At 44.4% G+C, this 26047-nt stretch overlaps 1 protein-coding gene across 4 annotated transcripts in view; it reads left to right on the top strand.

Annotated features, from left to right (window-relative positions):
* Positions 1-26047, top strand: part of pemt (phosphatidylethanolamine N-methyltransferase) — a 113780-nt gene that overhangs the window by 53431 nt on the left and 34302 nt on the right. For all 4 annotated transcript variants that reach the window (XM_045701857.1, XM_045701855.1, XM_045701856.1 and 1 more), the window contains exon 4: positions 16335-16480. In XM_045701857.1, coding sequence (XP_045557813.1) covers positions 16335-16480 — 146 coding nt within the window. The remainder of the gene's footprint in view (positions 1-16334; positions 16481-26047) is intronic.

Here is a 26047-nt window from a genome sequence, read left to right as displayed (position 1 = left end):
TGCTTCTTTAATCAGAACAACCGTTTTCAGCTCTGCTAACATAATTGCAAAAGGGTTTTCTAATGATCAATTAGCCTTCTAAAATGATTGGATTATGAAACTTGGATTAGCTAACACAACGTGCCATTGGAACACAGGAGTGATGGTTGCTGATAATGGGCCTCTGTACGCCTATGTAGATACTCCATAAAATATCTGCCGTTTCCAGCTACAATAGTCATTTACAACATTACCAATGTCTATACTGTATTTCTGATCAATTTGATGTTATTTTAATGGACAAAAAATGCCCTTTTCTTTCAAAAACAAGGACATTTCTAAGTGAAAAAATGAATCAATGCCTATGAACAGCACTATAATTCTCTACGAGCTCTTGATTTAGACTCCCTTGATGATGACTCAATGGAAGTGTCTGGATTATTAGGACTTGTAAAGAGAGATCTACACCCGTTTATGAGCCCTAAAAGCTCAAACGAGGATGAGAGACCCTTTGTGCTGTACTGGCAACAGAGTGCTCTCAAGTTTTTATAAACATTTACAGTGCATACGGAAATAATTCAGACCCCTTGACTTTTACCACGTTACATTACAGCCTTATTCTAAAATGGATTACATCGTTTTTTTCCCCTCATCAATCTACACACAATACCCCACAATGACAAAGCAAAAACAGGTTTTTAGAAATGTTTGCAAATGTATAAAAAACTACTGAAATATCACATTTAAATAAGTATTCAGACCCTTTACTCAGTACTTTGTTGAAGCACCTTTGGCAGCGATTACAGCCTCGAGTCCTCTTTGGTAGGACGCTACAAGCTTGGCACAGCAGTGTTTGGAGTTTGTCCCACTCTTCTCTGCAGAGCTTCTCTAGCTCTGTCAGGTTGGACGGGGAGCGTTGCTGCACAGCTATTTTTAGGTCTCTCCAGAGATGTTCGATTGGGTTCACGTCCGGGCTCTGGCTGGGCCACTCAAGGACATTGAGACTTGTCCCGAAGCCACTCCTGCGTTTTCATGGCTGTGTGCTTAGGCTCATTGTCCTGTTGGAAGGTGAACCTTCGCCCCAGTCTGGAGCAGGTTTTCATCAAGCATCTCTGTTCTTTGCTACGTTAATCTTTCCCTCGATCGTGACTAGTGTCCCAGTCCCTGCCACTGAAAAACCTTCCCACAGCATGATACTGCCACCACCATGCTTCACCGTATGGATGGTGCCAGGTTTCCTCCAGGCGTGACCTTTGGCATTCAGGCCGAAGAGTTCAATCTTGATATCATCAGCCCAAAGAAACTTGTTTCTCATGGTCTGAGAGTCCTTTGGGTGCCTTTTGGCAAACTCCAAGTGGGCTGTCGTGCCTTTTACGGAGGAGTGGCTTCTGTCTGGCCACTCTACCATAAAGGCCTGTTTGGTAGAGTGCTGCAGAGATGGTCTCTCATCTCCACAGACAAACTCTGGAGCTCTGTCAGTGACCATCGGTTTCTTGGTAACCTCCCTGACCAAGACCCTTCTCCCCTGAATACTCAGTTTGGCCAGGCAGACAACTCTAGGAAGAGTCTTGGTGGTTCCAAATTTCTTCCATTTAAGAACGATTGAGGCCACTGTGTTCTTGGGGACCTTCAATGCTGTAGACATTTATTTAGTACCCTTCCCCAGATCTGTGCCTTGACACAATCCTGTCTCGGAGCTCTACGGACACTGCCTTCGACCTCATGGCTTGGTTTTTGCTCTAACATGCATTGTCAACTCTGGGACCTTATATAGACAGGTGTGTGCCATTCCAAATCATGTCCAATCAATTTAATTTACCACAGATGGACAAAAAATCAAGTTGTAGAAACATCATAATGATGATCAATGGAAACGGGATGCATCAGACCTCAATTTCGTGTCTCATAGGAAATGGCCTAAATACTTATGCAAATATCAAATTGTATTTGTCACATGCGCCGCATAAAACAGGTGTAGACTTCCAGTGAAGTGCTTACTTACAAGCCCTTAACCAACAATGCAGTTATAAGTTAAAAAAAATAACAGTAGCAAATAATTTAAGAGCAGCAGTAAAATAACAATAGCGAGGCTATATACAGGGGGTACCGGTACAGAGTCAAAGTGACTATTCATAGATAATAAACAGAGTAGCAGCAGCGTAAAAGAGGGGGGGCAATGCAAATCTTCTGGGTAGCCAGTTGATTAGCTGTTCAGGAGTCTTATGGCTTGTGGGTAGAAGCTGTTCAGAAGTCTTTTGGACCTAGACTTGGCGCTCCGGTACCGCTTGCCATGCAGCAGCAGAGAAAACAGTCTATGACTAGGGTGGCTGGAGTCATTGACCTTTTTTAGGGCCTTTCTCTGACACTGCCTGGTATAGAGGTCCTGGATGGCAGGAAGCTTGACCCCAGTGATGTACTGGGCCGTTCGCACTACCCTCTGTAGTGCCTTGCAGTAGGAGGCCAAGCAGTTGCCATACCAGGGAGTGACGCAACCAGTCAGGATGCTCTCGATGGTGCAGCTGTAGAACGTTTTGAGGATCTGAGATCCATACCAAATATTTTCAGTCTCCTGATTGGGAATAGGCTTTGTCGTGCCCTCTTCACGACCTTCTTGGTGTGTTTGTACCGTGATAGTTTGTTGGTGATGTGGACACCAAGGAACTTGAAGCTCTCAACTTGCTCCGCTATGGGAATGGGGGTGTGCTCGGTCCTCCTTTTCCTTTAGTCCACATAATCTCCTTTGTCTTGATCACGTTGAGGGAGAGGTTGTTGTCCTGGCAACACACAGCTAGGTCTTTGACCTCCTCCCTATAGGCTTTCACATCATTGTCGGTGTCTGGCCTCCCACTGTTGTCATCGGCAAACTTAATGATGGTGTTGGAGTCGTGCCTGGCCATGCAGTCATAAGTGAACAAGGAGTACAGGAGGGGACTGAGCACGTACCCCTGAGGGGCCTGCATGTTGAGGATCAGCGTGGCAGATTTATTGTTACCAACGCATTCCACCTGGGGTGTGGCCCGTCAGGAAGTCCAGGATCCAGTTGCAGAGGGAGGTGTTTAGTCCCAGGGTCCTTAGCTTAGTGTGGGAGAGGTTGAAAATGTCAGTGAAGACACTTGCCAGTTGGTCAGTGCATGCTCGGAGTACACATCCTGGAAATCCGTCTGGCCCTGCGGCCTTGTGAATGTTGACCTGTTTATAGGTCTTACTCACATCGGCTACGGAGAGCGTGATGACAGTCGTCCGGAACAGCTGATGCTCTCATGCATGCTTCATTGTTAATTGCCTCGAAGCGAGCATAGAAGTAATTTAGCTCATCTGGTAGGCTCGTGTCACTGGGCAGCTTGCGGCTGTGCTTCCCTTAATAGTCTGTAATAGTTTGCAAGCCCTGCCACATCTGACTAGCGTCGGAGCCTGTGTAGTACGACTTGATCTTAGTCCTGTATTGATGCTTTGCCTGTTTGATGGTTCGTCGGAGGGCATAGCGGGAAATCTTATAAGCTTCTGGGTTAGAGTCCTGATCCTTGAAAGTGGCAGCTCTACCCTTTAGCTCGGTGCAGATGTTGCCTGTAATCCATGGCTTCTGGTTGGGGTATGTACGTACAGTCACTGTGGGGACAACGTCATCGATGCACTTATTGCTGAAGCCAGTGACTGATGTGGTGTACTCCTCAATGCCATCGGAAGAATCCCGGAACATATTCCGGTCTGTGTTAGCAAAACAGTCCTGTAGCTTAGCATCTACTTCATCTGACCACTTTCTTATTGACTGAGTCACTGGTGCTTCCTGCTTTAGATTTTGCTTGTAAGCAGGAATCAGGAGGATAAAATTATGGTCAGATTTGACAAATGGAGGGCGAGGGAGAGCTTTGTACCAGTCTCTGTGTGTGGAGTAAAGGTGGTCTTGAGATTTTTCCCTCTGGTTGCACATTTAACATGCTGGTAGAAATGATTTAAAATGGATTTAAGTTTCCCTGCATTAAAGTCCCCGGCCACTAGGAGCGCCGTCTCTTGATGAGCATCGTCCTGTTTGCTTGTGGCCGTATACAGCTCATTGAGTGCGGTCTTAGTGCCAGCATCGGTTTGTGGTGGTAAATAGACATCTACAAAGAATATAGATGAAAACTCTCTTGGTAAATAGTGTGGTCTACAGCTTATCATGACATACTCTACCTCAGGCGCGCAAAACCTCGAGACTTCCTTAGATTTCGTGCACCAGCTGTTGTTTACAAATATACGTAAACGGCTTTCCAGAGGCGGCTGTTCTATCCTGCCGAAAACTTGTAAAACTCACCAGCTGTATGTTATTCATGTCATCGTTCAGCATTGACTCGGTGAAACATAAGATATTACAGTTTTTAATGTGTCGTTGGTAGGATATACAGTGGAAATCTGAATTTTCATACACATTTACATTTAAGTCATTTAGCAGACGCTCTTATCCAGAGCGACTTACAAATTGGTGGATTCACCTTATGATATCCAGTGGAACAACCACTTTACAATAGTGCATCTAAATCTTTTAAGGGGGGGGTTAGAAGGATTACTTTATCCTATCCTAGGTATTCCTTAAAGAGGTGGGGTTTCAGGTGTCTCCGGAAGGTGGTGATTGACTCCGCTGTCCTGGCGTCGTGAGGGAGCTTGTTCCACCATTGGGGTGCCAGAGCAGCGAACAGTTTTGACTGGGCTGAGCGGGAACTGTGCTTCCTCAGAGGTAGGGAGGCGAACAGGCCAGAGGTGGATGAACGCAGTGCCCTTGTTTGGGTGTAGGGCCTGATCAGAGCCTGAAGGTACAGAGGTGCCGTTCCCCTCACAGCTCCGTAGGCAAGCACCATGGTCTTGTAGCGGATGCGAGCTTCAACAGGAAGCCAGTGGAGAGAGCGGAGGAGCGGGGTGACGTGAGAGAACTTGGGAAGGTTGAACACCAGACGGGCTGCGGCGTTCTGGATGAGTTGTAGGGGTTTAATGGCACAGGCAGGGGAGCCCAGCCAACAGCGAGTTGCAGTAATCCAGACGGGAGATGACAAGTGCCTGGATTAGGACCTGCGCCGCTTCTTGTGTGAGGCAGGGTCGTACTCTGCGAATGTTGTAGAGCATGAACCTACAGGATCGGGTCACCGCCTTGATGTTAGTAGAGAACGACAGGGTGTTGTCCAGGGTCACGCCAAGGTTCTTAGCACTCTGGGAGGAGGACACAATGGAGTTGTCAACCGTGATGGCGAGATCATGGAACGGGCAGTCCTTCCCCGGGAGGAAGAGCAGCTCCGTCTTGCCGAGGTTCAGCTTGAGGTGGTGATCCGTCATCCACACTGATATGTCTGCCAGACATGCAGAGATGAGATTCGCCACCTGGTTATCAGAAGGGGGAAAGGAGAAGATTAGTTGTGTGTCGTCTGCATAGCAATGATAGGAGAGACCATGTGAGGATATGACAGAGCCAAGTGACTTGGTGTATAGCGAGAATAGGAGAGGGCCTAGAACAGAGCCCTGGGGGACACCAGTGGTGAGAGCACGTGGTGCGGAGACAGATTCTCGCCACGCCACCTGGTAGGAGCGACCTGTCAGGTAGGACGCAATCCAAGCTTGGGCCGCTCCGGAGATGCCCAACTCGGAGAGGGTGGAGAGGAGGATCTGATGGTTCACCGTATCAAAGGCAGCAGATAGGTCTAGGAGGATGAGAGCAGAGGAGAGAGAGTAAGCTTTAGCAGTGCGGAGAGCCTCCGTGACACAGAGAAGAGCAGTCTCAGTTGAATGACCAGTCTTGAAACCTGACTGATTTGGATCAAGAAGGTCATTCTGAGAGAGAGATAGCAGGAGAGCTGGCCAAGGACGGCACGTTCAAGAGTTTTTGGAGAGAAAAGAAAGAAGGGATACTGGTCTGTAGTTGTTGACTTCGGAGGGATCGAGTGTAGGTTTTTTCAGAATGGGTGCAACTCTCGCTCTCTTGAAGATGGAAGGCACGTAGCCAGCGGTCAAGGATGAGTTGATGAGCGAGGTGAGGTAAGGGAGAAGGTCTCCGGAAATGGTCTGGAGAAGAGAGGAGGGGATAGGGTCAAGCGGGCAGGTTGTTGGGCGGCCGGCCGTCACAAGACGCGAGATTTCATCTGGAGAGAGAGGGGAGAAAGAGGTCAAAGCACAGGGTAGGGCAGTGTGAGCAGGACCAGCGGTGTCGTTTGACTTAGCAAACGAGGATCGGATGTCGTCAACCTTCTTTTCAAAATGGTTGACGAAGTCATCCGCAGAGAGGGAGGAGGGGGGAGGAGGATTCAGGAGGGAGGAGAAGGTGGCAAAGAGCTTCCTAGGGTTAGAGGCAGATGCTTGGAATTTAGAGTGGTAGAAAGTGGCTTTAGCAGCAGAGACAGAAGAGGAAAATGTAGAGAGGAGGGAGTGAAAGGACGCCAGGTCCGCAGGGAGGCGAGTTTTCCTCCATTTCCGCTCGGCTGCCTGGAGCCCTGTTCTGTGAGCTCGCAATGAGTCGTCGAGCCACGGAGCAGGAGGGGAGGACCGAGCCGGCCTGGAGGATAGGGGGACATAGAGAATCAAAGGATGCAGAAAGGGAGGAGAGGAGGGTTGAGGAGGCAGAATCAGGGGATAGGTTGGAGAAGGTTTGAGCAGAGGGAAGAGATGATAGGATGGAAGAGGAGAGAGTAGCGGGAGAGAGAGAGCGAAGGTTGGGACGGCGCAATACCATCCGAGTAGTGTGAGAAGTGAGTGAGAAGTGTTGGATGAGAGCGAGAGGGAAAAGGATACAAGGTAGTGGTCGGAGACTTGGAGGGGAGTTGCAATGAGATTAGTGGACGAACAGCATCTAGTAAAGATGAGGTCAAGCGTATTGCCTGCCTTGTGAGTAGGGGGGGAAGGTGAGAGGGTGAGGTCAAAAGAGGAGAGGAGTGGAAAGAAGGAGGCAGAGAAGAATGAGTCAAAGGTAGACGTGGGGAGGTTAAAGTCACCCAGAACTGTGAGAGGTGAGCCATCCTCAGGAAAGGAACTTATCAAGACGTCAAGCTCATTGATGAACTCTCCAAGGGAACCTGGAGGGCGATAAATGATAAGGATGTTAAGCTTGAAAGGGCTGGTAACTGTGACAGCATGGAATTCAAATGAGGAGATAGACAGATGGGTCAGGGGAGAAAGAGAGAATGTCCACTTGGGAGAGATGAGGATTCCAGTGCCACCACCCCGCTGGCAAGATGCTCTCGGGGAATGCGAGAACACGTGGGCAGACGAGGAGAGAGCAGTAGGAGTAGCAGTGTTATCTGTGGTAATCCATGTTTCCGTCAGTGCCAAGAAGTCGAGGTGCTGGAGGGTAGCATAGGCTGAGATGAACTCTGCCTTGTTGGCCGTAGACCGGTAGTTCCAGAGGCTGCCGGAGACCTGGAACTCCACGTGGGTCGTGCGCGCTGGGACCACCAGGTTAGAGTGGCAGCGGCCACGCGGTGTGAAGCATTTGTGTGGCCTGTGCAGAGGGGAGAGAACAGGGATAGACAGACACATAGTTGACAGGCTACAGAAGAGGCTACGCTAATGCAAAGGAGATTGGCATGACAAGTGGACTACACTTCTCGAATGTTCAGAAAGTTAAGCTTACGTTGCAAAATTGTATTGACTAAAATGACGAAGATGATACAGTACTGCTGGCTGGTGAAGTAGGCTAGCTAGCAGTGGCTGCGTTGTTGACTTTGTTTGAACGTGTAGCTGGCTAGGTAACCTCGATAGTTTCAGTACTACACCTTATCATGATACAAAAGCAACTATGTAGCTAGCTAACATAGCACTAATCAAGACGTTCCTTTGTGATGTATTTAGTTTCTACAATTCTGCTCGTCGGTTATAGTTGGCTAGGTTTGGAAAAATGGCGTCGCGGGGGACGAAAATAGCTGGCTAGCTAACCTCGATAATTACTCTAAACTACACAATTATCAAACTATGACAAAGACAACTAACACTGCACTAGTCAAATCGTTCCGTTGTAATGTATTCGTTTTTACAGTGCTGCTAGTCAGTAAAGGTAGACTAGCTAGCAGTGGGTTTGATGATGACTAGGTGTGTTGACTAAGTCTGGAGTCTGGACAACGGCGTCGCGGCGCGGCTAGCTAACCTCGATAATTACTCTAAACTACACAATTATCTTAGATACAAAGCCAGCAAAGACAGCTATGTAGCTAGCTAGCACTACACTAATCAAGTCGTTCCGTTGTAATGTAATAGTTTCTACAGTGCTGCTAGTCGGTAGAAGTTGGCTAGTTGGCTAGCTAAGTTAGGAGGACGAAAACAGCTGGCTGGCTAGCTAACCTCGATAATTACTCTAAACTACACAATTATCTTTGATACAAAGACGGCTATATAGCTAGCTAAGAAAATATTGCTCAGATCAAACAAATCAAACCGTTGTAATGTAATGAAATGTAATATTACCTGTGGAGCGAAGCGAAGTGCGACTACCCGCTCCAAACCCTTTGACTCCATACACTTAGGTTGGAGTCATTAAAACACGTTTTTCAACCATTCCACAAATTTCTGGTTAGCAAACTATACTTTTGGCAAGTCGGTTAGGACTTCTACTTTGTGCATGACAAGTAATTTTTCCAACAATTGTTTACATACATATTATTTCACTTATAATTCACTGTATCACAATTCTAGTGGGTCAGAAGTTTACATACGCTAAGTTGACCATGCCTTTAAACAGCTTGGAAAATTCCAGAAAATGTCATGGCTTTAGAAGCTTCTGATAGGCTAATTGACATCATTTGAGTCAATTGGAGGAAACCGGCACAAAAGTATTTATATCCATAGTAAAACAAGTCCTATATCGACATTACCTGAAAGGCCGCTCAGCAAGGAAGAAGCAGCTGCTCCAAAACCGCCTTAAAAAAGCCAGACTACTGTTTGCAACTGCACATGATGATAAAGATCGTACTTTTTGGAGAAATGTCCTCTGGTCTGATGAAACAAAAATAGAACTCTTTGGCCATAATGACCATTGTTATGTTTGGAGGAAAAAGGGGGAGGCTTGCAAGCCGAAGAACACCATCCCAACCGTGAAGCACGGAGGTGGCAGCATCATTTTGTGGGGGTGCTTTGCTGCAGGTGGGACTGGTGCACTTCACAAAATAGATGGCATCATGAGGAAAAAAATGATGTTGATATATTGAAGCAACATCTCAAGACACCAGTCAGGAAGTTAAAGCTTGGTCGCAAATGGGTCTTCCAAATGGACAATGACCCCAATACTTCCAAAGTTGTGGCAAAATGGCTTAAGGACAACAAAGTCAAGGTATTGGAGTGACCATCACAAAGCCCTGACCTCAATCCCATAGAAAATGTGTGGGCAGAACTGAAAAAGCGTGTTCAAGCAAGGAGGCCACTAGACACCAATGCTCTCCTGATATCTAGAAGCTCTTTTCGGTCATAAGATACGGTGGCGGAACATTATGTACAAAATAAGTTACCAATAACACGATAAAAAAATGATTTAATCTATTTTAGAAAAAGGGTGTATGGTAACAAAATGTGGAAAGGGGGAAGGGGTCTGAATACTTTCCGAAGGCACTGTATAATGCAACGCGGGTTAGCTTGTGCGTCTATTTGTGCATGTGCATGTGCAAGGATACAACACTACGTCTCAACACAAATCTGAGTGGTCTTTGTGCCTCCATTAAGTATACTCGCCCCCCATCCACCTCTCTCAATAGTGTGTATATAGATATAGCTGTCTTAAATGAAGTTATTCAAGGGTCTGGTTATAAGAAGCAATAGTTGTAATAGTGTTTGTAGATGCTTCAGGGTTTGACAGTGTTTTATTTATTTATTTTTTGTAGCCCTTTACATCATAAGGTTCAATAATCACATCCCACCACAGGAGGTTGGTGGCACCTTAACCGAGGAGGACGGGCTCGTGGTAATGTTTGATGCCATTCCATTCGCTCTGTTCTGGACATTGTTATGAAGCGTCCACCCCTCAGCAGCGACAGCGTTCTGTGTCTAAATGAAAACCCTGCTGTCCTCAAGAGAAGCTATTCTCCCCAAACTCAGCCTCTTCTGGCTATTATGGCTTCTGTATTTCTCCAACTGACAGGAAATGTTTGACGTGAAACAATAAATCAATAAAGTAATCAATAAATCCCTTCCTTCATAGGATAGCGGTTATTTTTTGGGATCTCCACTGTTAATTCATATCTATGCTCTATGCTATGCTCGCTCTCAGTCTCATGATCGGACCGAAGAATTGAAGGTTCTTTGGAACTGTTGAAAGTACTGTATGTATCTCAATGTCAGACAAAAAATGTTCACTACTCACCTTCTCGACATCCCAGTTTCCTTCAGATGCTGCTTCAAGATGCTGTTATAGTCAGGTCTAACTTTTTAACTGTCACAAATTGTTGCAGTATGATGACTCACTCTCTTGAGTGGGGCGTATGTTTATCAAATCTGTCATGTTTATCACCTAAGGTACCATGACAACTTTCTGTGCCTCAGGAGACCCTATTCAGTCAACCAAGTGACAGGAGTCTCTCAAGCTGCGAGAGTGCATTGTAAAAGTATCGAGTGCCTTACAAAAGTATTCAGACCCCTTGGATTTCTTCACATTCCAGCTTCACCTGGAATGCCAACAGTATTAAAGGAGTTCCCACATATGCTGAGCACTTGTTGGCTGCTTTTCCTTTTCCTCCAACTCCTCTCAAACCATGTCAATTGGGTTGAGGTCGGTTGATTGTGGAGGCCAGGTCATTTGATGCAGCACTCCATCACTCTCCTTCTTGGTCACATAGCCCTTACACAGCCTGGAGGTGTGTTGGGTCATTGTCCTGTTGAAAACCAAATGATAGTCCCACTAAGCGCAAACCAGATGGGATGGCTTATCGCTGCAGAATGCTGTGGTAGCCATGCTTGTAGAATGTGCCTTGAATTCTAAGTAAATCACAGACAGTCACCAGCAAAGGACCATCACACCACCTCCGTGCTTCACGGTGGGAACCACACATGCGGAGATCATCCGTTCACCTACTCTGCGTCTCACAAAGACAGGGCGGTTGGAACCAAAAATCTCAAATTTGGACTCATCAGACCAATAGACAGATTTCCAATGGTCCAATGTCCATTGCTCATGTTTATTTGCCCAAGCTAGTCTCTTCTTCTTATTGGTGTCCTTTAGTAGTGGTTTCTTTTGAAGCAATTCGCTCATGAAGGCCTGATTCACTCAGTCGCCTCTGAAAAGTTGTTGAGATGTGTCTATTACTTGAATTCTGTGAAGCATTTATTTGGGCTGCAATTTCTGAAGCTGGTAACTCTAATGAACTCATCCTCTGCAGCAGAGGTAGCTCTGGGTCTTCCATTCCAGTGGCGGTCCTCATGAGAGCCAGTTTCATCATAGCACTTGATGATTTTTGCGACTGCACTTTGAGAAACGTTCAAAGTTCTTAAAATGTTCCGGATTGACTTACCTTCTTGTCTTAAAGTAATGATTGACTGTCATTTCTCTTTGCTTATTTGAGCTGTTCTTGCCATAATATGGACATGGTTTTTTACCAAATAGGGCTATCTTCTGTATACCACCCTTACCTTGTCACAACACAACTGATTGGCTTAAACACATTAAGAAGGGAAGAAATTCAACAAATTAACTTTTAACAAGGCACTCCTGTTAATTGAAATGCATTCCAGGTGACTACCTCATGAAGCTAGTTGAGAGAATGCCAAGAGTGTGCAAAGCTGTCATCAAGGCAAAGGGTGGCTACATTGAAGAATCTCATATAAAATATACTTTTTTGCTTACTACATGATTGCACGTGTTATTTCATTGTTTTTGATGTCTTCACTATTATGCTACAATGTAGAAAATAGTAAAAATAAAGAAAAACCCTTTAATTATTAGGTGTGTCCAAACTTTTGACTGGTACTGTAATTTACAAACAAAGCATATGTGTTTAGTGAGTCCGCCAGATCCGAGGCAGTAGGGATGACCAGGGATCTTCTGTTAAGTGCGTGAACTGAACCATTTTCCTGTCTTGCTAAGCATTCAAAATGAATACTTTTGGGTGTCAAGGAAAATGTATGAAGTAAAAAGTACATTATTTTCTTAAGGAATGTAGTGAAGTAAAAGTAGTTACAAATATAAATGGTAAAGTACAGATACCCCAAAAAACTATTAATTAGTGCTTTCAAGTATTTTTACTTAAGTACTTTACACCACTGCCATGAACCCAATGGTCAGTGACAGCGCTCTGGAGCTCCTCTGTGGAGATGACAGCCCGCTTGGAGTTTTCCAAAAGGCACCTAAAGACTCTTAGACCATGAGAAACAAGATTCTCTGGTCTGATGAATCCAAAATTGAACTCTTTGGCCTAAATGCCAAGTGTCACATCTGGAGGAAACCTGGCACCATCCCTACGGTGAAGCATGGTGATGTTTTTCAGCGGCAGGGACTGGGAGACTAATCTTTCCTTTTTTAATACTTGTCTAAAATCCTGTTTTTGCTTTGTCATTATGGGGTATTGTGTGTAGATTGATGAGGGGGAAAAACTATTTAATCCACGTAACAAAATGTGGAAAAAGTGAAGGGGTCGGAATACATTCCAAATGCACTGTATGTGTGCCATTCAGAGGATGAATGGACAAGACTGAAGATTTGAAGTGCCTTTGAAAGGGGTATGGTAGTTGGTGCCAAGCGCAATGCTGCTGGCTTTTTCATGCTCAACAGTTACCCGTGTGTATCAAGAATGCTCCACCACCCAATGGACATCCAGTCAACTTGACACAACTGTGGAAACATTGGAGTCAACATGGGCCAGCATCCCTGTGGAATGCTTTCGACACCTTGTAGAGTCCATGCCCCGACGAATTGAGGCTTTTCTGAGGGCAAAAGGGGGTGCAACTCAATATTAGGAAGGTGTTCCTAATGTTTTGTACACTCAGTGTATATGATGTAGGGAAAATGGCTTACTATTATTATTATTATTATTATTATTATTATTATTATTAGTCAAATATTCCAGCTCTGATATTTTCTTCAAGGACAAGAACAGTTGCGATAAATCAATGCACTGCACCAAAACAGGCCCAGAAGCTAGGATATGCATATAATTGGTAGATTTGGATAGAAAACACTCTAAAGTTTCTAAAACTGTTAAAATAATGTCTGTGAGTATAACATAACTTATTTGGCAGGCGAAACCCCGAGGACAAACCAGCCAGGATTTTTTGTTGTTGTTGCGGTGACAGTGTTTTCAATGGGTTTTCTATGTGGATCTAGATTTCTACGGCACTTGCTTGCAGTTCCTATCGCTTCCACTGGATGTCAACAGTCTTTAGAAATTGGTTGATGTCTTTCTTTTGAGTAATGATGAAGTATGGCTGTTCAGAACGAGGGTCGAGTCTAGTGTACTGTTGTGGTTGGGGCGCACAACCTGAAAGCTCGCTCCACTTTGTTTTCGTCCGGTATTGAACACTGTTTATCCCGTCTTAAATTTTATTGATTATTTACGTAACAAAATACCTAAAGTTGTATTATGAAAGTTGTTTGAAATGTTTGGATCAAGATTACAGGTAACTTATTAGATATTTTGTAGTCATGTTGCGCGAGTTGGAACCGGTGTTTTCCTGAATCAAATGCGCCAAATAAATTGACATTTTGGAGATATAACGATGGAATTTATCGAACAAAAGGACCATTTATGATGTTTATGGGACATATTGGAGTGCCAACAGAAGAATATCTTCAAAGGTAAGGCATGAATTATATCGTTATTTCTGAGTTTTGTGTCGTGCCTGGCGGGTTGAATTATGATTGTCATGTTTGATGGGGTGCTGTCCTCGGATAATAGCATGGTTTGCTTTCGCCGTAAAGCCTTTTTGAAATCTGACACGGTGGCTAGATTAACAAGAAGTTAAGCTTTAATTTGGTGTATATATTTCTAATATTTTTTTTTTTATTTCTCGCTCTGCCATTTTACCGGATGTTGTCGAAACGTTCCGCTAGCGGAACCCCTAGCCGTAAAAGCTTAACTGCCTTGTTCAGGGGCAGAATGACAGATTTGTACCTTGTCAGCTCGGGGATTCGATGTTGCAACCTTTTGGTTACTAGTCCAACGCTCTAACCACTAGGCTACGCTGCTGCCCCGGTAATAGTAAGAGTGAAAACATGCTACATGTCGTTGAAAACTCATACAGTATGTGTCGTCTTGTCGGATGTCTTGTCTCTGCCTGTGTTCTAAGAGGGTTTGGAGTGGGTTTAATTCACTTTTTTATTCATAATGACTCCGAGCTGACATAGTGGCCCAGAGACCTAGAAAATAGGAGATTGAAGCTACACCCCCGGCTGACTCATCTCTACGAATCTGGAGATTCGTCATTCCTTCTGTTTCTTAATGCCCTCCATTCCACACCTACAGGCTGTCCATTCACAAAGCTTTTTATCTCGGCTAAAGTTGGAAAACAATTACCTGTTTTTAGGCTTTTGAACAAAAGGATGGAGAGGGAGGTTGAGATTGTTTTGCTTCCGTCTGAAAGACTGTAGAGTTTCCAACCAGCCTCCTGCTGATGGAATTATCCCACAGGTGTGGGATAGCCCTTCCATTCCATGCTTATCTGTGTCTGCGTGTGTAGCTTTTGTTTGTTCATGTGTGTATGCTCAGGGAACTGCCAAAATGAAGGGAACACCAACATAAAGTGTCTTAATAGGGCGTTGGGCCACCACGAGCCGCCGGAACAGCTTCAATGCACCTTGGCATAGACTCTATAAGTGTCTGGAACTCTTGGAGGGATGCGACACCATTCTTCCATAAGGAATTCCATCATTTGGTGTTTTGTTGATGGTGGTGGAAAACGCTGGCCCAGGCGCCGCTCCAGAATCTCACATAAGTGTTCAATTGGGTTGAGATCTGATGACAGACACACAACACACCCTTTAAACCCCCTATGCGCCAGACCATAGGTTAGTATCAGAAGAAAACTAGGTTAGGAAAGCTGGCAGGAGGGTCTGTATTGTTGTGATGTGCACATTTCTGTAGCATTACATTCAACTTCAAAGGCAGTCTACCAGGAATTGTGTGTGGGTGCTGGGAATCTGGTAGGAACACCTGCTGCCAAAGACTCACTGTGGCAGCTGTGATTTGAGATGGAAGGGGAGGAGTAACTCACTGTTTTTGTAATTCTCTGTTACTGTCATTTTCATTGGTCAGTATTCATTATTTTTGCTTCAGTTGAATGTAAGTTTCTGTCACCAGTTTTTTGTGTGTGAAAATAACAAAAAAAATGAATGTCACCTTTAAACTCTGTCTGGTTAACATCAACTCAGGGAGATTGTTCAAGATTGACGTCGAAGTTGGACGTCCATCCATGTCCTGAGGATGTCGGGAAATGCATTCAAAACTGGCCACTAGAGGCAACAGTGAGTGCTATTACCATCAAGTAGGCTCTGGTTTTATTAGGGCGTTGTGAATGGGGGTGGTGCATGGGCGTAATCCTATGATCCCAGTCATGGAAAATGCTTTTAATTTTTTGGTTTAAACCCTATCCCAAACCTTAACCCTTACCTTTTAACTATTCAGAATGAGTGCCTTAACTTTAAAACATGTTTTACATTTGGAGAAATCAAACGATACAGAACAGTAGGAGCAACAACCAACTTCGATATGTAATGTTTGGAGAAAGTAGATGAAAGTCTAATTCTGCAGTGAGACTGAGAGCCTGTTGCGTAGTGTCCATGACAACAGCAAATAAATCACAACCAAATAAAGTCATGGGAAACGTTTTCTTATCAGATCATGGGTTAAGTTGGGAGTCCTTCAAAGTTTTACTGTGTACTTTGATATTAAATGTAATCGAGAACATTCTCCGTTATATCGCTGGTGTTCCCTGATCATTTATCATGAAACTCTAAACATGTTATGGGTATTGTGCGTAGAGGGCTCAGAGTATACACAGTATCTGTGTTTTTCAATCCAAACCCCTGGGAAAGTTTACTTTTGGCCATCATTATCAGTACGTTGCTTAAATTGTTTGTTTGCTCTTCTCAACAAAACATTAACCCAAGTTTAATTTCAGTGATGTGTTGACCTTAAGAAACTAGGCCAGCTTTGCATACTTCATTGACATACATGTTGAATCATCTCTCCTGTTTCATATGTATGATTGTTAACAAAAACAAGGCTGCCTGCTAATTTCTAGCCTTATCTCCCCTTTCCCCCTTCTTCTCTGTTCTTCCTTCTCTCTTCTCTCTCCACTTCTCTCTCATCTCCCTTCACTTCTCTCTGTTCTTTCATCCCCTCTTTTCCTCCTCTCTTCTGCTCCTCTCCAACTGTACCTCTTCCTATCCCTTAATCCTCCCCTTCTCCCCTACGCCCCTTCCCTCTCTCCAGTATGACAGTGGCGATGAAGGCCCAGGCGAGGTGGGAGGTGATGGCCAGCCCAGAGGTGTTCTACACGGGGGCAGCTCTCATGGCCCTGGGCTCTGTCTTGGTGGTCACCAGCTTCCTGGCTCTCGGATTCACTGGGACCTTCCTGGGTGGGTCTTAGAGTTGCTCTCCACTGCTTTTCAGAATATATTATAGACCTATTAGGTTTCTTAAATTTGTTTTTATTGTGGTGACGTTTGTGCAAATGCTGTGATGAAGCAGAAAGGTTGTGAGACTTAGCGTTAGCACAGTAAATACATGAGACTTAAAAAGTGCAGTGTGTAGGAGTTTCTTTTGATACATATACACTGAGTGTCCAAAATATTAGGAACACCTTCCTAATATTGAGTTGCACCCCTTTTGCCCTCAGAACTACTTCAGTTAATCGGGGCATGGACTCTGTAAGGTGTTGAAAGCATTCCACAGGGCCCATCGCGACTCCAATGCTGTCCTTTGGGTAGTGGACCATTCTTGATACCCAGCAGCGTTGCAGTTCTTGACACACTCAAACCGGAGCGCCTGGCAACTACGACCAATGTTACCTCTAGGCTGCGGGCCTGCAGCTCCCCTCAGACTGCCGCACAGAAGAAATTAAAACTTCACTCAACTTTCTAGAGTTTTCCCCTTTAGTTAACAATATCAACGTTTCACTCTACTGTTGGAATTGTGATCGAATCAATACAATATTAGCGACTTTCAATGTAACATACCAAAACAAACTATGCAAGACATAGTATGCAAAGCAAACTATGCAAGAGATGTTCTTCTAGGCAGAGTGCATTGGAGTAGAATTGTATTGCATGAACAAAAGCTGAAGAACATACGCACATCCAGGTACGTTTTGTAGGTGCTGGAGTTGTAGGTGAATTCATGAAAAAGGAAAATGCCGCGCACTGCTGCTCATGCTGCCAGGTCATTTTACTATAACAACATTTCAACCCTTAGGTCTTCATCAGGCATACATACCCAGGTGGGGGTGGAAGGTCCTATATACAGTTGAAGTCGGAAGTTTACATACACCTTAGCTAAATACATTTAAACTCAGTTTTTCACAATTCCTGACATTTAATCCTAGTAAAACTTCACCACTTTATTTTAAGAATGTGAAATGTCAGAATAATAGTAGAGTGATTTATTTCAGCTTTTATTTCTATCATCACATTCCCAGTGGGTCAGAAGTTTACATACACTCAATTAGTATTTGGTAGCATTACCTTTAAATTGTTTAACTTGGGTCAAACGTTTCAGGTACCCTTCCACAAGCTTCCCACAATAAGTTGGGTGAATTTTGGCCCATTCCTCCTGACAGAGCTGGTGTAACTGAGTCAGGTTTTTAGGCCTCCTTGCTCGCACTTGCTTTCTCAGTTCTGCCCACACATTTTCTATGGGATTGAGGTCAGGGCTTTGTGATGGCCACTCCAATACCTTCACTTTGTTGTCCTTAAGCCATTTTGCCACAATTTTGGAAGTATGCTTGGGGTCATTGTCCATTTGGAAGACCCATTTGCGACCAAGCTTTAACTTCCTGACCGATGTCTTGAGATGTTTCTTCAATATATCCACATAATTTTCCATCCTCATGATGCCATCTATTTTGAAGTGCACCAGTCCCTCCTGCAGCAAAGCACCCCCACAACATGATGCTGCCACCCCCGTGCTTCACTGTTGGGATGGTGTTCTTCGGCTTGCAAGCCTCCCGCTTTTTCCTCCAAACATAATGATGGTCATTACAGCCAAACGGTTCTATTTTTGTTTCATCAGACCAGAGGACATTTCTCCAGAAAGTACACATTTTTATCCCCTTGTGCAGTTGCAAACCGGAGTCTGGCTTTTTTATGGAGGTTTTGGAGCAGTGGCTTCTTCCTTGCTGAGCAGCCTTTCGGGTTATGTCGATATGGGACTCGTTTTACTGTGGATATAGATACTTTTGTACCTGTTTCCTCCAGCATCTTCACAAGGTCCTTTGCTGTTGTTCTGGGATTGATTTGCACTTTTCGCACCAAAGTACGTTCATCTCTAGGAGACAGAACTCGTCTCCTTCCTGAGCGGTATGACGGCTGCGTGGTCCCATGGTGTTTATACTTGCGTACTATTGTTTGTACAGATGAACGTGGTACCTTCAGGCATTTGGAAATTGCTCCCAAGGTTGAACCAGACTTGTGGAGGTCTACAATTGTTTTTCTGAGGTCTTGGCTGATTTCTTTTGATTTTCCCATGATGACAATCAAAGAGGCACTGATTTTGAAGGTAGGCCTTGAAATACATCCACAGGTACACCTCAAATGATGTCAATTAGCCCATCAGAAGCTTCTAAAGCCGTGACATAATTTTCTGGAATTTTCCAAGCTGTTTAAAGGCACAGTCAACTTAGTGTATGTAAACTTCTGACCCACTGGAAGTGTGATACAGTGAATTATAAGTGAAATAATCTGTCTGTAAACAATTGTTGGAAAATTGACTTGTGTCATGCACAATAGATGTCCTAACCAACTTGCCAAAGCTACAGTTTGTTAACAAGAAATTTGTGGAGTGGTTGAGAAACGAGTTTTAATGACTCCAACTTAAGTGTATGTAAACTTCCGACTTCAACTGTAGTTAAAGTTATTGGTAAATGTGGGCTTAGCTACAAAGGACACAGACACGACGCTGCATATAACTTGGAAAACATTGCCGTCAATCATGGCAAGTTTCTTGAGCTTATGTCTGCCTACAAGAGCATGTTAGTGATTGCATTGAGAAGAGCAAGAAGCAGATGGGAAGTAAGGAAGAGGGTCCTTGGTAACTATGATGTCCAAAACAACAGCAAATAAAGTAATTGAAGTCATCAGAATGTTGATTCAGCAGACAATTGCTGTTGAAGTGAGAAATGCAGGGATGTTCTCAATACAAATGGACACAACACAGGATTTAACATCCAAAGACCAGTGTGCAGTAGTTCTACGATATGTCACTGATGTTGTCCATGAGAGACTCATTGTGGTCATTGACTGTGAGTCATTGACTGGACAGTACTTAGTGGACCTGGTGAAACAGACCCTTGAGAAGATGGACATAGATATCAAACAGTGTGTTGGTAATGCAACAGACAGCAGCTAATATGCAGGGACAATACAGGGGCTTCTCTGCATTGCTCACAGGAGAGTCTCCTAACCAAGTACACATATGGTGTTACTCACATGTCCTCAACCTTGTGCTAACTGACACCACTGGGGTTGTTGTGGCAAGTGAATCCCTTCTCTCACTACTGAATGACATTGCAGTGTACGTTCGAGATTCCTACAAGCGCATGAAGCTATGGGAGGAAACCAGTGAGGACAGGAGACACAGCCAGCTTGATGTAATTGGTGAAACACACTGGTGGGCAAAAGACGAGGCTTTGAAGAAAGTATTTGGAAGCTTTGCAACGCCTGACCATGCACTTTACACCGATGTGGTCATCACTATGGAAAGAATTGAAAAGGATGTGACCATTAAACCTGCCATATGAAGCAAGGCCCAAGGGTACAAGGATGCTCTCCTAAAGTATGAAACCATACTTACAGCTGAGGTTTTTCTCAGGATTTTTGAGCAGATGTCCCCTCTCTCTAAATACTTTCAAACAACTGGCATGGATATCGTAACAGCACAGCACTTGGTGACGGGAACAGAGGATAACCTGAGAAAGCGTGCCCAAGACTTTAAGGGTGTGAAGAGGGCAGCAGACGACTTTGTTGAGTGGGCCTAAGGCATTCTGGAGGATCATCAGACTGTGATGCCGAAGCTCAGATTGCTCTCCCAGAGAAGAGAACAAAAAAAGAAGGGAGAACCAGGTGAGTTGGCAGAATCAAATCAAATGTATTTATATAGCCCTTCTTACATCAGCTGATATCTCAAAGTGCTGTACAGAAACCCAGCCTAAAACCCCAAACAGCAAGTAATGCAGGTGTAGAAGCACGGTGGCTAGGAAAAACTTCCTAGAAAGGCCAAAACCTAGGAAGAAACCTAGAGAGGAATCAGACTATGGGGGTGGCCAGTACTCTTCTGGCTGTGCCGGGTGGAGATTATAACAGAACATGGCCAAGATGTTCAAATGATCATAAATGACCAGCATGGTCAAATAATAATAATCACAGTATTAGAGGGTGCAACAAGTCAGTGCCTCAAGAGTAAATGTGATTTGGCTTTTCATAGCCGATCATTGAGAGTATCTCTACCGCTCCTGCTGTCTCTAGAGAATTGAAAACAGCAGGTCTGGGACAGGTAGCACGTCCGGTGAACAGGTCAGGGTTCCATAGCCGCAGGCAGAACAGTTGAAACTGGAGCAGCAGCACAGCCAGGTGGACTGGGGACAGCAAGGAGTGATCATGCCAGGTAGTTCTGAGGCATGGTCCTAGGGCTCAGCTCCTCCTGAGAGAGAGAGAGAGAGAGAGAGAGAGAGAGAGACTCTTAAATTCACACAGGACACCGTATAAGACAGGAGAAATACTCCAGATATAACAGACTGACCCTAGCCCCCCAACACAAACTACTGCAGCATAAATACTGGAGGCTGAGACAGGAGGGGTCAAGAGACACTGTGGCCCATCCGATGATACCCACGAACAGGGCCAAACAGGCAAGATATAACCCCACCCACTTTGCCAAAGCACAGCCCCCCACACCACTAGAGGGATATCTTCATCCACCAACTTACCATCCTGAGACAAGGCCGAGTATAGCCCACAAAGATCTCCGCCACGGCACAACCCAAGGGGGGGGGGCGCCAACCCAGACAGGAAGACCACGTCAGTGACTCAACCCACTCAAGTGACGCACCCCTCCTAGGGACGGCATGGAAGAACACCAGTAAGCCAGTGATTCAGCCCCTGTAATAGGGTTAGAGGCAGAGAATCCCAGTGGAGAGAGGGGAACCGGCCAGGCAGAGACAGCAAGGGCGGTTCGTTGCTCCTGAGCCTTTCCGTTCACCTTCACACTCCTGGGCCAGACTACACTCAATCGTAGGACCTACTGAAGAGATGAGTCTTCAGTAAAGACTTAAAGGTTGAGACTGAGTCTGCGTCTCTCACATGGGTAGGCAGAACATTCCATAAAAATTGAGCTCTATAGGAGAAAGCCCTGCCTCCAGCTGTTTGCATAGAAATTCTAGGGACAATTAGAAGGACTGCGTCTTGTGACCGTGGCATACGTGTAGGTATGTACGGCAGGACCAAATTGGAAAGATAGGTAGGAGCAAGCCCATGTAATGCTTTGTAGGTTAGCAGTAAAACCTTGAAATCAGCCCTTGCCTTAACAGGAAGCCAGTGTAGGGAGGCTAGCACTGGAGTAATATGATCAAATATTTTGGTTCTAGTCAGGATTCTAGCAGCCGTATTTAGCACTAACTGAAGTTTATTTAGTGCTTTATCCGGGTAGCCGGAAAGTAGAGCATTGCAGTAGTCCAACCTAGAAGTTACAAAAGCATGGATTAATTTTTCTGCATAATTTTTGGACAGAAAGTTTCTGATTTTTGCAATGTTACGTAGATGGAAAAAAGCTGTCCTTGAAACAGTCTTGATATGTTCTTCAAAAGAGAGATCAGGGTCCAGAGTAACGCCGAGGTCCTTCACAGTTTTATTTGAGACGACTGTACAACCATCAAGATTAATTGTCAGATTCAACAGAAGATCTCTTTGTGTCTTGGGACCTAGAACAAGCATCTCTGTTTTGTCCGAGTTTAAAAGTAGAAAGTTTGCAGCCATCCACTTCCTTATGTCTGAAACACAGGCTTCTAGCGAGGACAATTTTGGGGCTTCATTGACTATAACTGCCTTTGAAGTGAGCGATCTAACATTAAGTATCCCTATTTTGAGATGTGAGGTATCACAATGTCTTTCAATAATGTCAGGAATGGAGGAGGTCTTTATTCCAGTGAGATTGCTAAGGCGAACACCGCCATGTTTAGTTTTGCCCAACCTAGGTCGAGGCACAGACACGGTCTCAATGGGGATAGCTGAGCTGACTACACTGACTGTGCTAGTGGCAGACTCCACTAAGCTGGCAGGCTGGCTAACAGCCTGCTGCCTGGCCTGCACCCTATTTCATTGTGGAGCTAGGGGAGTCAGAGCCCTGTCTATGTTCGTAGATAAGATGAGAGCACCCCTCCAGCTAGGATGGAGTCCGTCACTCCTCAACAGGCCAGGCTTGGTCCTGTTTGTGGGTGAGTCCCGGAAAGAGGGCCAATTATCTACAAATTCTGTCTTTTGGGTGGGGCAGAAAACAGTTTTCAACCAGCGATTGAGTTGTGAGACTCTGCTGTAGAGCTCATCACTCCCCCTAACTGGGAGGGGGCCAGAGACAATTACTCGATGCCGACACGTCTTTCAAGCTGATTTACACGCTGAAGCTATGTTGCGCTTGGTGACCTCTGACTGTTTCATCCTAACATCGTTGGTGCCGACGTGGATAACAATATCTCTATACTCTCTACACTCGCCAGTTTTAGCTTTAGCCAGCACCATCTTCAGATTAGCCTTAACGTCGGTAGCCCTGCCCCCTGGTAAACAGTGTATGATCGCTGGATGATTCTTTTGAAGTCTAATACTGCGGGTAATGGAGTCGCCAATTACTAGGGTTTTCAATTTGTCAGAGCTAATGGTGGGAAGCTTCGGCGTCTCAGACCCTGTAAAGGGAGGAGTAGAGACCAGAAAAGGCTTGGCTCTGACTCCGACCCGCTGCTTAATGGGGAGAACCGGTTGAAAGTTTCTGTCGGCTGAATGAGCGACACCGGTTGAGCATTCCTACAGCATTTCCCTCCAGAAGCCATGAGAAAGTTGTCCGGCTGTGGGGACTGTGTGATGGGATTTATACTAACTTACTATCTGTACTTACTGGTGGCACAGACGCTGTTTCATCATTTCCTACACTGAAATTACCCTTGCCTAACGATTGCGTCTGAAGCTAGGCTTGCAGCACAGCTATCCTCGCCGTAAGGCGAGCGTTCTCCTGTATATTATGAGTACAGCGACTGCAATTAGATGGCATCATGTTAATGTTACTACTTAGCTTCGGCTGTTGGAAGTCCTGACGAACCATGTCCAGATAAAACGTCTGGAGTGAAAAAGTTGAATGAAAAAATTTGAGTGATTTAAAAAACTAAAAATATAAACGGTAATTAAAAACCATAAAGTTGTCAGGTAGCAAAGTAAGGTTGGCAACAAAACGCACAGCAGCACGTAAACAAGTCTGCAAGTTGTGACCGGAAATGACATGGTCAAAAAGTAAAAAATCCATACGAGCCCATTGCTAACGCAGACATGGATTACAAAATCAAGATCCACAATGTGGTACTGGACACTGTGTTGAAAGTATTCACCGCCGTTATGCAGCAAATGCAGTGCTGTGTGCAGATGTCTCCTGCATGAATCCGAAGAATTTTCCTGAGGTCAGAGAAAGGGGCCTTCCAAAGACAGCCATTGAGGAGTTCAGCAAATGCTTACTGGAATTTGATGAACATGCCACTGTTGAGGCATTGCAGGCTGAACTGATCAGCCTTGCACAACAGTGAGAAAGACTGTAACAGTCAGCATTGGAGGAGTACAACACCAGGGCCGCCGCCGCCAGTGATGAATCAGGGGAAGGCTTTGAAGATCCTGATGAAAGTGTGGAGTTGGTGAGCAGAAGTTGTTCCACATGTTAAAATTGCCCGATATGATGCCATCTTCTCCTGTCTCAGTACAATCTGCTCACGGATGCGTATCACATCATTGGTTTGGGCTACATGTTCCTCCTCACCCTATCCATCACTCAGGTGGCTTGTGAGAGGACCTTCTCCACATTGAAATTTGTGAAGAACCGCCTAAGAACCTCCCTCACTCAAGAGAACCTTGAAGCGTTCCTTTTGATGGCAACAGAGGAGATTCTTATGGGACTTGACAAAGATGACATCATTGACAAGATGTTAGAGATCAGTGAGTTACTGCACCGCCTACTGGTTTACTAATGGTAATTACTTACTGGTAACTCGGAAGTAGCTATGCTATGACTCTTCCTTAACAGGCTGACAAGGAGTTAAAGCTTCTTTTTTTTTCATTTTTTTTTTCACCTTCATTTAACCAGGTAGGCTAGTTGAGAACAAGTTCTCATTTACAACTGCGACCTGGCCAAGATAAAGCAAAGCAGTGTGACACAAACAACAACACAGAGTTACACATGGAATAAACAAACATACAGTCAATAATACAGTAGAAAAGTCTGTATACAGTGTGTGCAAATGAGGTAGGATAAGGTACAGAGGCATGTTTTTTTGGACTTCTGTATTATACTTGGAGTCATGTAGCTGCCGTGTCTTTGGCATCATTAAAAGTGAAGACTGTTATTTTATCAAATCAATTCTCTGTAATTATTATTACATGATTAAACTAATCATGTAAATGTAATTATCTAAGAAGTTGGGGCACCAAGGAAAATCTTCAGATTACAAAGTTATAATTTTTCTAATATAACTATTCAGATATTTTAATATCTCATCAATTAGTCTTCTAATTAATGAATTATTCTTTACCTCACGTCATTCTCATTCCAAAGGTCGTAAATGGTTGGTTATCTGCACGAACCCAGCCTTTACTATGAATCATCCATACACCAATTGGCTTAAACATTTATTTACTAACTAACTAAATAATCACAGAAATGCATAAACAAACAAACAGTAGATATGGTTACAAGGAACTGATAGGGGAGGTTCCCTAGTGGGCTAAGCCGATATGACGGCTTGGTGGAGAAAGGAAAGTGGGTGTGGACTGAGAACATGCGGGAAAGACAAAAGGAATCCCTACACAGTTTATATTTTTATTAATTGAAATGCTAACCCTTTGCACATGAACGCTCACTCATTCGGGAATAATTGCAATCAATATATATTTACGCTCAGTGTGTCGTCGTGATCTCTGTTGGAATCGTCAGTCAGTCTGTTGGAGAGTTCATCCGAGTCTCTCTCTCTCTCTCTCTCTGCTTCCCTGAAGATCAGTCTTTCATGGTTAGAATGGATACTTCAGAGTACCATTCAGAAATGTTCTCATAGAATAGTTGTTTCAGCGGTTATCGGTAATAGCATCCCAGGTTTACATCATTTCTAGCTGCATACTAGTAATTAGTATCTAAGATTTGCTCTTATTCTGTCGGAATCGATAGTCTCAGAGTTTAACCATTTCCCACCGTGTAGCCAATGCTCCACGTGGTTTGGTTAGGAATTCAACAACCATTGCCACCTTAGCTTATACTGAGGTTTTTGTGGTCTGAAGAGGATTTCCTCAGGAGGGGTTTTTATTTGTAACAATAGAAAAGGTGGTTATATGACGCCAGATCATGTCTGTGCTCATGGGGGCGGGCCAATGACTTATTTAAACTTTAAAGGGAATACAATTCTCTCAATTAAAGGTTTAACATCACATTACATCATTTCACAAATAGTTTCATCTTTACTCATTCATTTTATACAAGAATTAGATGAAAACCCCATAATTGAGAAATGTACACATTCAGAAATATAGTTGTGTTTCCTGTTCTCTCTGAGGTCACCAAATGAAACACACCCGTCATTAAGTGTCCACGGACCATTCCTACCTTCTCACAAGTGGACATTTTGTTTCAAATTCCCATTTTGGGGATTTAGGAGTTCGCCATGTGAAATCCTTCGTTCTCTCTTTCTGCATGACCAGGGG

This window comes from Salmo salar, chromosome ssa19 (genome assembly GCF_905237065.1).
Source record: "Salmo salar chromosome ssa19, Ssal_v3.1, whole genome shotgun sequence".
Classification (NCBI taxonomy): domain Eukaryota; kingdom Metazoa; phylum Chordata; class Actinopteri; order Salmoniformes; family Salmonidae; genus Salmo; species Salmo salar.
Note: the sequence above shows the minus strand (reverse complement) of the source record. Positions and strands in the feature narration are given on the sequence as shown.